We start from the raw sequence: 12,708 nt of genomic DNA, 5'->3' as shown, positions 1-12,708 counted from the left end.
TCCGCACTGGGCCCGCGTGGGAACTATGGCCCAAGTCCCCTTGTTCTGAGAGGAGGCCTGTGCCCAGCAGTGGGACGTATATAGGCTGGGATGATGGATGATGAATCTGATTGTGCTATAAATGTGACATACTTATTCCATATGTAAAATAACTTAATTTACTACTATTCCTGCTAATTCAATATACCTAATGTAATCTGATGTGTGCTATAATATGACATACCTATTCAAAATGTTAAATATTTAATTTGTTATTATTTTTATTAATTCAATATAGTTTAATGTAATCCGATGCGTGCTATAAATGTGACCTAATCCTGACAGAATATAGCATACTGTGTATAATTTGCATGCTACATAAAGCAGAATATGAAGGATCCAAACTATATATTGTTACAAACGCATACCATTGTAAACCCATATTCAGCAAATAAAGTAATTATTATGTTCTTTATTTTTCTTTCATTCTTAGGTTTAGGTTTTTATAATAGCTCTAAAAGTAAAATACAAAAAAGTACATACAAAATAAAAATATTATAAAAACCTAACCTAGTTTGCCGCCGGTAACGGGGTAGGACCCAAGCTCCCGGTGGTCAGGGCCGCAGAGTGAGGAACCTCAGGACGATGCGTGCCGTGTCCAGAAGTACCGCCTTCTGTATCTGGCCCTTGATCCAGCCAGTCTCTTGAGATGTTAGTCGAGACTCTTCGCTATTAGACCGTTTGCCGAAACGACTATCGGGACAATGATCGTCGAGTCAACATCCCACATAGCAGTCACCTCGTGAGCCAAGTCAAGGTACTTGCTGAGTTTGTCCTTCTCGGCCTTCACGAGGTTCTCGTCATGTGGGATGGTGACGTCGACGAGCACTGCCTGGCGGTTTGATCGATCTGTCAGCACGATATATGGCTTATTTACAATAGTCCTGTCCGTGATGACAGATCGATCCCAATAGAGCGTGGCACGACCATTTTCAAGAACTGGCGCAGGGACATACCTATAATACGGCACCTCAGAGACTACAAGGCCGTATCGAAGAGCAAGTTGCTGGTGGATAATCCTGGCTACTAAGTTATGTCTGTGCAAATACTCACCGTTAGCAAGATGAGAACAACCGGAGATGATATGCCTGAGTGACTCCCCAGGACGGCGGCATGCCCGACAAATGTCGACCGTACCGTCCTTCAGGATATACCTCCTAATTATTATTATTATTATTATAAGACGAGGGTAGATAGAGATAGAGATAATTAATACGATCGATAACTTCAGCACGTTAGATGGCCTCAGTTTGAGACACAAAAGTATCGAAAAAAGCATTCCTAAGTATCAATCAAAAAACATTCCTATAGTTTCCATTCCTGTACTAATCAATATTTTGCGGTTTTTTGATACGTGGTTTAAAGTAGTTTTTTTTTTCATATGTTCTACGAGTACATGAATGACGACCGGATGGCCAAGTGGTTAAAGAACCTGACTACGAAGCTTGAGGTCCCAGGTTCGAATCCGGCCGGGGCACATATTTGTATGAATAATACGAATGTTTGCTCTCGGGTCTTGGATGTTTAATTTGTATTTAAGTAGGTATTTATCTATATAAGTGTGTTTATCCGTTGCCTAGTATCCATAGTACAAGCTTTGCTTAGTTTGGGACTAGGTCAATCGGTGTCAAGTGTCCGATGATATTTATTATTTATATAATCTACAATGATATCTCTATTTGTTTATTAGCCAATAAAAAAATACAGCATTACAGTAAAAAATATTTAGATTTTTATCCTTGCTTCCCTAAAGCGACGAAAGACCACGCCCTCCGGCCAGAAGTCGGAGTGCTAAGGGGCTACTACGAAACTCGCAAATCGAAGTTCGTATCGCACCGTCCCTTTCACTCGGGTATTAAATGACATAAGCGTCAGCGGGACGGCAACATACGAAGTTCGAGTTTTGCATTTCGTGGTATAGGGCCAGGAAGATTTGCTGGTGCCTAGCCGACACTTGGAGTCTAAAAGAGCGCAAAATTGTTGACTCTATCAGACTCGAGCGGGTGGATAAAAACCTCGGCTCCCTTCAACCGACCCCAACCCCCACCACACCACCACAGTCACAGTTTATACCACAGTCTATCTATGGTTTATATCAATCCAATTTACCTATGAATAGTGTAAAGAAAGACGCCATTTACCCGACCATAGACATTTAGTGATGTGAAAACCTAGAACCTAGTGCAAAGTCATTAATCTGTTCAGTAAATCGATTAATTTTATGATTGAATAAACTATTTATTAATTTAAACGTAAGTAAATAAAATTCGCTTACTTAATCATGCATATCGATTTTTAAAATGTCAAATTTTCCACCATCTCTACGCTAGTCTATGCTGCTGCAGATTATACCCATGTTTCATTCAAGAAATAACGTCAGATTTTTCAAATGAAAATTAAATATTGAAACAAGTGAATTTTGTTGAAATAAATGATTATACGTCTAGTTAAAAGACACGAATTATAGATGAATGTGTTATTGATGCGATCCACTGGGTGTTTATACAAGAATTTTGATAAAATCGTTTTGTTTACACTTCATATAAATTGGATTGATATAAACCATACTATAGTTAGTTGGTGGGTATCAACAATGTATCTGTTACAAGTTGTAAGTTGCTTTTTCATTGCTCATTTAGTGGATTTAAGTGATGTGATATGTAGCTAAATCTTCGTGTATGTATTGCTTAATTGAGCCGAAACTCGAAGAAACTAACCATTAATCTTATCCCACAAGCTATTTATCATTACTGATGATTCATTAGTGTATGTCTGTCATTAACGCATTAATCCCAGAGCCGGGTTGATGGGGGATTTTATCCTTCTAATAATATTAACCCTTAATTTGGCAGTGTATGCCACAATGAACATGATTCAAGAATATCTTTTTGGATTTTTTTAAAATGTAGATTTTTTTGGACTAAGTATAAGGTAACAGCGAGGTTTGAATCATGAACTTTTTTTTCAATTTTGTCAAATGAAGGGTCAAGAGTGGCTAATATTTTCACCCGCCATGGCTCCGCTATTTTTTTAAGTAGAGAAAAAAAATCAGTAAAAAAAATCATAGAATATTTCATAGAGGGGTACTCTGTCGGTCTGCGAATATTCGTAAAGTTGGTAATAAACTAAAAGTAAAAAAACAGCTTATACTTAAAGGCACTAAAGAGAAGAAAATAAACTTTAGGTCACCCAAACCCATCAATATATTTCGTAACACAATTATAATATTTTTATGTAGGCTTGGCGCGGGATTTACCAATAATACGGTCAAGGACTATTATTCGTGAGCCACCGTGGAACTATTTCACAGTCATTAATTAACAATGAAAATCGTAATGGCTTTTCCTTTGAAATGTTTCCATGGTGGCTCATGAATTTAAAGTCCTTGACCGTAGCAGTACGCATAATATATATACATATATATACTATTACTACTCTTACTGGTACTTTTTCTTTAATTTAAAATGCAGGCCAATATTGACCGTACATACATTCACTCAAAAAATTTAACCCTCTTTTGGTCGGGTAAAAATCAGTGTACAGTACAATCACCCCATTCCCTTTTTGAAACCTCTAGTCAAAGCACTCCTATTTCCACAAAGTATAAATCATTGCATACGTTCGAGTATATGGCTCGATCAACGACACCTAGCAACTGTAACGTATTTGAATAAATAATATAGGCTATTTAGGCCCCCGTGCCCGCGGCTACTATTGTAGCCATGGGAGTATTCCTGATACCTTTCAACATAAGTCGCTAGGTTTTTTAAAATGACCTTGTTATCAGCTTTACCTACTTGTAACTGGGGAGGAGGCCTGTTTCCAACAATGGACGACCTATGGCTGATATAATAATGACTAAAGACCGGAATATACGCAACATAAAAAGCTTCAAATATGCATGCAAATATGCATGAAAACTGTTGAAATCCTTAATTTTTATTAATTTTAAGAACTAAAAAAATATATATATTTTTAACAAGATGCTGTTCCAAATGTTAAGTACAAAAACTATGCCTTCATTTCAATCACTCGAAATAATTCTAAAATTGGATTGATAAATACCGTTCCACGTCCACTGAGTTACCTGGGCAGGTACTTGAGTGCTACGTCAGCATTTATTGCTTCTAGCTATGAATCATACATTATCCTAGCCAGAAATAATAAAAATATAGTCGTAATAACCGATGATAAGAAAGAAAGAAAGAAAGAAAGAAAGAAAAAGTTTAATCGACAAACTTGTAGGTAGCATACATCAGGTACTTATAATTAATGTTTAATTAAGGTCTACTTAAAGCTAGCCGAAAGGGCTGGCAGCTCAGCAATGCTGAGGTACGGAACCACAGCGCTGATTTTCAGCTGCAGCCAAATAGGGAAAAAAAAAATTAAAATATGTTATACATATATGTTGTACATTATGGCCGTCTGACGGAGATTCTGCAAAGGGATAAGTTAGCCTTTGACATGTTATGTATCTCATTATTTGACAATGGAATTATTTCTACTTCTTTATATAGGTATTTCACTTATTTCTAAATGTTTACATGATACATGGTGATACTATACAATTACAATATCGCCAATTAACTGACGCTTTAGCATATGATCCTTTAATTTTAGCTTAAAACTAGCAAAAGAGAGCGCAGTAGAGCGCAGTGGGGGCGGGAGATTGTTCCAGATTTTGGATGCGACGTATTTAAAACTTCCACGGAATGCATTTGTGTGGTGAGTATGAACGGCAAGACGACATAAACGAGTACAGGGAGACCAGGTGATTTTTTCTAAAAGGTAGGGAGGTTTGCGGTGCTTAATAATACCGAAAAGCAGAGTACTGAGATGAATATAACGTCGTGAGGACATATTTAAAATCTTAGCACGATTTATATATGGTGATACATGTGCTCTAGAAGGAATGTTGAAACAAAACCTTGCACATGCATTTTGTACTCTTTGTATTAAAGCTTTAGTTTTAGAAAGAAGACGTGGACCATAAACAGTATCAGCATAATTAAATTTAGACAAGATAAGAGATTCGACTAATTTGATGCGCAATTCAGTAGTAAGATAGTCCCGCACTCTGTACAGCACCTTCAAACGATAGAAACAATTTCGGGTGACCTCCATAATGTGAGATTCGAAACGCATTTCAGAATCCATTTTCAGACCTAAATTGCGCACTTGGTCAGTCTTTTCTATTACCTCACCATTAATGGTGATTTGAGGATTTTTAGAGTTGATTTTATTGACTTGGTGCTTTGAACCCATGACAATGTACTTTGACTTGATAGGATTTAACGTAAGTGAGTTACGCACGGACCATTCACTTATTCTTGACAGGTCTTGATTTATTTGATCTACAGCTGATTTTACATCGTTCGGTTTGAAAGATAAGTACAGTTGCACGTCATCAGCGTACAAATGAAAACGACAATTTTTGATACATTTTACAATATCTGAAATATATAAGATAAACAATAACGGTCCCAGTATAGAGCCCTGGGGAACTCCATTTGAAACCGGTTTGACAGAGGAGGAGGACTCAGAACCGTCGCTCTTAATTAGTTTGACAAATTGGGCACGGTTACTTAAATAGCTGTCGAACCACTTTACTGTCTTTTCGTCAAAACCGTAATAGGCTAGCTTGGATAAGAGTAGCGGTAAGTTTATCGTGTCAAACGCACGGGAAAAATCGAGTAAAACGAGTATAGTGCCCATACCACTATCCTGAGCCTCCAAAATGTTACCTGCAACATCGAGCAATGCCGTGGCTGTACTGCGATTCCTCCTGAAACCCGATTGGACATGTGGAAGAAGCCCGTTGGATTCGAGATAATCAGTGAGCTGCAAGCAAACAGCTTTTTCTAGAACTTTTGACAGGCAAGGCAGGACACTGATAGGTCTTAGATCCTTAAGGGAAGTTGGATTGGAACATTTCGGTAAAGGACGAACAACAGCAGTCTTCCAGAGGTCAGGAAAAGTGGATGAAACTATAGAAGTATTTACAAGTGATACAAAAATATCTATGGTATGAGGCAGTGTTAAAATAATCATGTCCAAAGAGATCATATCGACCCCCTGACAGTTAGTTTTAATACCACTAATTATTTTGGATATAAGAGTAGGACTCACTTCTTTAAGACTGAAAGTTGAAGTTCCAAACCTATGGTATTCATAATAAGTTAATAAGGAAATGTCAGTGTGTTTAGAGTTAGGTATGTTAAGAAAATGATTATTTATATCTTCAGGCGAACAAAGTTTAGGCGGTAATTCAGTTTTTTGTTTTGGAGGTAGGACATTTAATTTAAGGTTCTTCCACAGCGTGACGGGAGTTTTAATGTGTCCGTTAATATGATAGTTAAAGTATGCTTTCTTTTCATTATGAATAGCCGAATTAACAAGTCTTTTAAAATCTTTATAATACTCTCGGTGTGAATCACTTTTGGTTTTACAATACTTAGTATGGGCCGCGTTCCTACACCTTATCATGAGTTTAACGTTATCAGTTATCCAGGGGTAAGAGCGAGACTTAATTAACATTGATTTGACAGGTGCATGTAGGTCAAAAATATACATAATACAGTTGTTTATAGAGTAAACCATATTGTTAATATCATTAAGAGCTATAATATCATGCCAAGGTAAAGCTTTCAAGTCATTGTTAAATATTTCAGGGTCAATGTCCTTTAATGGTCTAAATTTAATATGCTGAGGTAAAATTTTCAGTTTTTTAAAATTGAGAGTACAAGTAACAAGTGCATGATTAGATAATTTTTGGCCTATAATTTCAGTAGTTACACATCTAACTTTGGCATCAGTACAAATTATATCTATGAGCGTTTCACTCTGTGTTAGTTCAGTAAAGTGCGTTGGAGTATTAACAACTTGTTCTAAACTTAAAATATTAATGAAATTTAGTAATTTAGTTGAGTTTAATGAATCGTTAAGGAGGTCAATGTTGAAGTCACCCATCAATATAACATTGTCATAGCTAGAAAATGAATTTACAGAGTCCAATAGGGCATTTAAAAATATATCAACATTCAGCCAGGGCGGCCTATATGCTGTACCAATAATAGTTTTGATGCCATTTATGCTTAATTTCAGCCACATTTGCTCCACTTGTGGGCAGACAGGGTGTTCACAGGCACGGGCATATATGCCCTTTTTAACATAAAAAGCTAAACCACCGCCACGGCCACCGCACACTGTAACTGGTCGTGGTGAGCTACGAATAGTGTAGCCTGGTATGGACGGAGCTTTGTTTTCTTCATTGGGTCGTAACCATGTTTCATTTATAGCTAAAATATCAATTGAATGCTGAGTCACTGCAACTATCAATTCGTCATGATTAGTTCCAAGAGAACCGGCATTATATAATCCAACTTTAAAAAATTTTAGGGCAACCATTGGAAGACAAATATATAAAATAAGTAACATGACAAATAGATAGTCCAATCCTTACTGCAGAAAGTTGATTTTACTTTGAGTTGAGTAGCTATTATTGTAAGTGAGAGTTGTAGTTTACACAAGTTACCGGAGTACAGAGAAGCAGAACATATGTGAACATAAAAGTATTTTTTGTCAGAAAATAATGATGTGTACTTAATCAAGTAAAAATAACAAGGAAATAATTCTTTGAAACCTTTTAAACTATTACAGTAAAAAACATATAAACATTTGAGGCTTAAACAGTATATAGACTCCTTCACACAGTTGTACATATCTCTTATGACCAGAGAGTAGATTCCATGGTGTTGAGAAATGCACAAATGTAGATAATATATAGTAACAAACAAACATATATTGTGAGCTACAGTTTCATTTCTAACCACAAGTAGAGCAAACATGATCACATACCAAAAAGTTTGGTTAGGTCAATTTCAGAACGCAGGCGGTGACGGGGTGAGCCATGCTCCTTGCGGACGTAGATGTTTCCATCCCGGGTCCAGACATATTTCCAGTTCCTGCTAGAAGCCTCTACACGCGCTTTGTAGAAGAGTATCCTGTTTGCTTTAGTCAGCCGCTCGTTGATGTAAAATGTAGTCACAGCCGAGGTGATGCCCTCAGTGGTGGCGCCGCGGCGCACTCTCGCAGCAGCCAGCAAGCGGTCACGCTCGGCGCGGCGAGCCAGTCGCACGACGAGCGGTCTAGGGCGCGGGGCGCCGCCGCCGCCCTCACGTGCCACTCGCAATGGGCCTGCGCGCTCCGCGCTCACTATGTCACGTTCCTCCAACTGCACGCCTAGCTTGTTAAAAATACTGAGCGCAAGGTGCATGGCACTCTCATTCTTCCCCTCAGGTACGCCTGCCACTTCTACGTCGTTTTGTAATAGGTCTTGGTCTCGGTCATTGATGTCCTGCATCAAGCTTGCAATTTTCTCTTCGAAAATAGAGGCATCCGGTAACACATTGGCAGGTTGCTGACGTTCAATTGCCTCCACGCGTTCAGAGAGGTCGTCCACCCTTTGATTGCACAGGTTCACAGCCGTCGAGAGTCCCGAAATGGTGCTCCTGAACTCCAGCATGTCCGCACGGGCTGCCTTCACTTCCTCGCGGAGTAGACGCATTTCGGAGAGAAGTTCTATTGCTGGGGCAGCAGAAGATGTATTTTGGGCCAAGTTGGGAGAACTCGCGCTCTGGGTGTTTAGTTTGGAACGGCTTCGTGTGCCTATATCGTGAGCAATATCACTTCCTTGTGTAGTAACCGATTTGGTATTGTCGACTTCTCTACAAACTTTACACTTCCAGCTTTCCCTGTGCTCGATGCTCATAATATTGTAGAAACGTTTCTCGCTGACATTTGCACAAATGAGATCAAAGTGATTATTGCATAGACTACACTTGAGAAATCGTCGGCTGTCAATTGTATGTGAGCATCCATTACAGGTGAGAGTCGAGGCACTTTTTGGAGTCATCTCCGAATAGATTACCTATGAGCCACAGGAATTTGTACGAACACTGTGAAAGTTTTACAAACAATAAAGGCACTTGTTTTTGAAACAATTGTTACGGATTAACACTTAAAAGCTTAATAATATTCATAAATGCACAGAGCAACACGCGTCATTGAGCAGCCTTTTTTTTTTTTTTTTTTTTTTTTTTTTTTTTTTTATTTACCATAACCATAACCATACCATTACCATAACCATAACCATAGAATCCGGTCTCTAATGATGAGGACCATAACCCCCTTCTCATATTCATGTCGTGGTATACACAATATTTTAGTTTACGCGGTCATTATACATTTTATTAATTAAATTCGGGTTTTGTTCCGCGTACCTTGATTTTAACTTCGTGGTATTGACAATAGACTTGGAACTATGCACGGAATAAGTTATAATAGAAGCTTATGTGTAGTTTTGATGACAATGATGGTCTTTCTGAAAGCGCTGGTAGTATAAAAATGTGACGTTTAAAAGTGCTCTTAGCGGCCTGGTTTGCTTTACTTCCTACCTATTTAGTTTTATAGAAAAACCTCTCTACGTAAACCACCTCCGCACCAACCCTGTTACAAATCAGGCCTTCGGGCTACCGCGGTTGAGAATAGACGTGATTTTTATTCCCATAGGAAACGTTTTCACAATACGCCTATTTGATTATCATAACATTTTGGGAGATCAATGTCTCCAGGTTTGATTTTCGGGTGCTTTCAACCTACTACAGAGGAGGAGGTTCGCAATTTTATTGTAATGAATAGTAAAATTGCGAATATGGTCTCAGTACTAGAAATTAAAGTGGCAATGGGCAGGCCACATCGCTCGAAGAACAGATAACCGTTGGGGGAGAAAAGTCCTCGAGTGGCGACCACGAACCGGAAGACGAAGCGTTGGCAGGCCTCCCACCAGGTGGACTGACGACGTCGTGAGAGTAGCGGGAAACCGGTGGATGCAAGTGGCGAGTTGTCGTTCATTGTGGCGTTCTAAGGGGGAGGCCTTTGTCCAGCAGTGGACGTCTTCGGGCTGATGATGATGATGATGATGATGACTAGAAATTCGGAAAACGATTCATTCAGATCAATAGAAATGCACTAAGGATGCATGCTCGTTTGCCACCTCTTGTGTAAAAAACAAATAAATAAAAAGGAGATTTTTTTCGAAATTCCCACGGAATATAATTATATCCAGCCGTTTTCGTATACAAACACGTGAGCAAAGCCGCGAGATCAAGCTAGTTAGGTACTTTATTACTTACTAGGTACTTTTTAGACGACCGGTTGGCCAAGCGGTTAGATAACCTGACTACGAAGCTGGAGATCCCGGGTTCGATTTCCGGCCGGGTCAGATATTTGTATGAATAATACGAAGTTTATTCTCGAGTCTTGGATGTTTCATATGTATTGAAGTATGTATTTATCCATATCAGTATGTTTATCCGTTGCCTAGTATCCATAGTACAGTCAACGTCATAAATAAGTGATCACTTTTGTACCTTGTCGCTTTCAGTCGTTACACAATTTCGTATGGCTTTTCAGACATGACGTTAAAGTGACAAGGTACAAAAGTGATGACTTATTTATGACGTTGACTGTACAAGCTTCGCTTAGTCTGGTACTAGGTCAATTGGTGTCAAGTGTCCCATGATATTTATTTATTTTATTTTTATAAAAACTAAACGCTAAATCCTTGCGTAACTCTGAATGTGACAGATTGAATAACCATGTAAACGGATTGTACGGACAATGTGCAGGATTGTATAAAAGCGAGTAAAGGCTTCATACTCCGAGTGCATTTAATCTTATTATAAACCTGAGGTGCTCAAAGTTAGCTACTTCCTTCCTGTAACACCTTGTCAGAGCATGTTGTATCTATATTAAGAAACTATGGTTGTTTACCAACTCAACTATACGAATAGTACTATACTCAACTAAGTATACTTAAAAAATCCTTGGATAATCCTGCCAATAACATAAATGCGAAGTTTAGAGAGTTCTGCATTTATACAGTATGTATTGTAACTGTAACCAGACGTAAATTTTAGTGCTGTGAACCGAGAATTAACTACCAGAGCGTAACTTTTTTTTTTTTGCGACGAGCTACGTACTCTTATGCATACACTTGTTTGACATATGGTAGAAGCGTGTTTAATATTGTTGTGCCAACGTTGTGCCAGTTGTGACGTCACGTAGCTACACTAAGTATATAATAAAAAATTAAATAAATTGCGTGCTGAATTATTTTATAAGGGGAAAATAACTATCGTAATTTTTTAATAATTTCTACAAAAACATGTTCACTGTGCCCTGTAAGTACTAATAACTTGTAAAGTTTGATTTCGTACCTATCAAAAATACGCTGTACAAGGTATTAATTAAATAACTGTCAACCTGAAAGTAGTTTTACACTGTAATTTAAACCAAGTCGCGTTTTTTTATTCCTCTTTTAGGTACTGTCCCCAGTCTAAAAGTTTACAAATGCCACATACTAAAATATATAATTAAATAATACCAACCGTTTTTCTATCAATTTAAATTTTCCGTAAATAACGTCGAAGCGCAATTATAAGCACAAATGACGAGTTTAGAAGTTGAATTACTGACTTAGCAAAAAAAATTGTTTTTTTTTATATTTCTAAGTGCGTGTATTTACATTAAAGTAACGTAAAATAAATATCACACGTTATTGTTGGAGTATACAACCTTTGTAATAGTTTATCATTACTGAGGTCACAGTAAAAGCCGTGGTGGCCTAGTGGTTTGACCTATCGCCTCTCAAACAGAGGGTCGTGGGTTCAAACCCCGGCTCGCACCTCTGAGTTTTTCGAAATTCATGTGCGGAATTACATTTGAAATTTACCACGAGCTTTGCGGTGAAGGAAAACATCGTGAGGAAACCTGCACAAACCTGCGAAGCAATTCAATGGTGTGTGTGAAGTTCCCAATCCGCACTGGGCCCGCGTGGGAACTAGAACATAGCAGTGGGACGTATATAGGCTGGGATGATGATGATGATGATAAAATTACATTAAAAAGTTCTTAAGCCTAACTTAACCTAAGAGCCTGAACCAATGGAGGTTCATGTTCGGCGCTGCTGTATGGAACGTGGTCGGCGCCTCACGCATTCAGCTGGGCTACTCCGAAACACGAAACTCGAAGTTCGTGTCGTGCGGTCCCTCTGACACTTACACTGTTTGATACGAGAGCGAGAGGGACCGCACGACACGAACTTCGAGTTACGAGTTTCGTAGTAGCCTTGCAGTCACGCACGGAGCCGTACGTGAGCAAAGTTAGCGCAGAGTCAGCATATTCACTTGGATTGCGATGCCGCTAGTTTAGAGATCCGTAGGCACGTAGCGTACGCAACATACTAGTATTTATTTATTATTGTTTATTAACAAAAATTACAGCATTACGCAATTGCGCAACGTAGTAGTTATTAAACATTTTGCAGAAAAAGTTTGAGAACCGCAACTAGTACGCAGAATGTCAATGTTGCGGAAGCGGCCACGGTTAAGGGTGATCCGGCCTTCCCATGCATTGGATTACTACGACTGGGTCATATTCGCCACCACATGGCTAGTGGACTGTTACAAATAGACTTTAAAACTATAGGATTTAGGTTAGGTTTGTGATTTTTAATAAAAAAAAAATATTAGCTAGATCAGACGTTTTCAACCGGTGTGCCCCGGCACACCAGTGTGCCACGTATATTTTCAGGTGTGCCACGATTAC

General features: G+C 38.6%; 1 protein-coding gene across 1 annotated transcript; it reads right to left on the bottom strand.

Moving 5' to 3' along the window:
- Nucleotides 1-4,249: 4,249 nt before the first annotated feature.
- On the bottom strand, nt 4,250-9,118 carry LOC141435645 (uncharacterized). The gene has a single exon (XM_074098382.1). It carries the CDS (start codon nt 8,951-8,953, stop codon nt 7,889-7,891), a length of 1,065 nt encoding a protein of 354 aa, XP_073954483.1. The 5' UTR covers nt 8,954-9,118; the 3' UTR covers nt 4,250-7,888.
- Nucleotides 9,119-12,708: the final 3,590 nt, after the last annotated feature.

Source organism: Choristoneura fumiferana, chromosome 15 (assembly GCF_025370935.1).
Source record: "Choristoneura fumiferana chromosome 15, NRCan_CFum_1, whole genome shotgun sequence".
Taxonomy (NCBI): domain Eukaryota; kingdom Metazoa; phylum Arthropoda; class Insecta; order Lepidoptera; family Tortricidae; genus Choristoneura; species Choristoneura fumiferana.
The sequence above is the reverse complement of the archived record's forward strand: the minus strand, read 5'-3'. Positions and strand labels throughout refer to the sequence as shown.

What these genes read in the sequence shown, in the direction of transcription:
- LOC141435645 (XM_074098382.1), bottom strand. Translation starts at nt 8,953, where the DNA reads ATGACTCCAAAAAGTGCCTCGACTCTCACCTGTAATGGATGCTCACAT.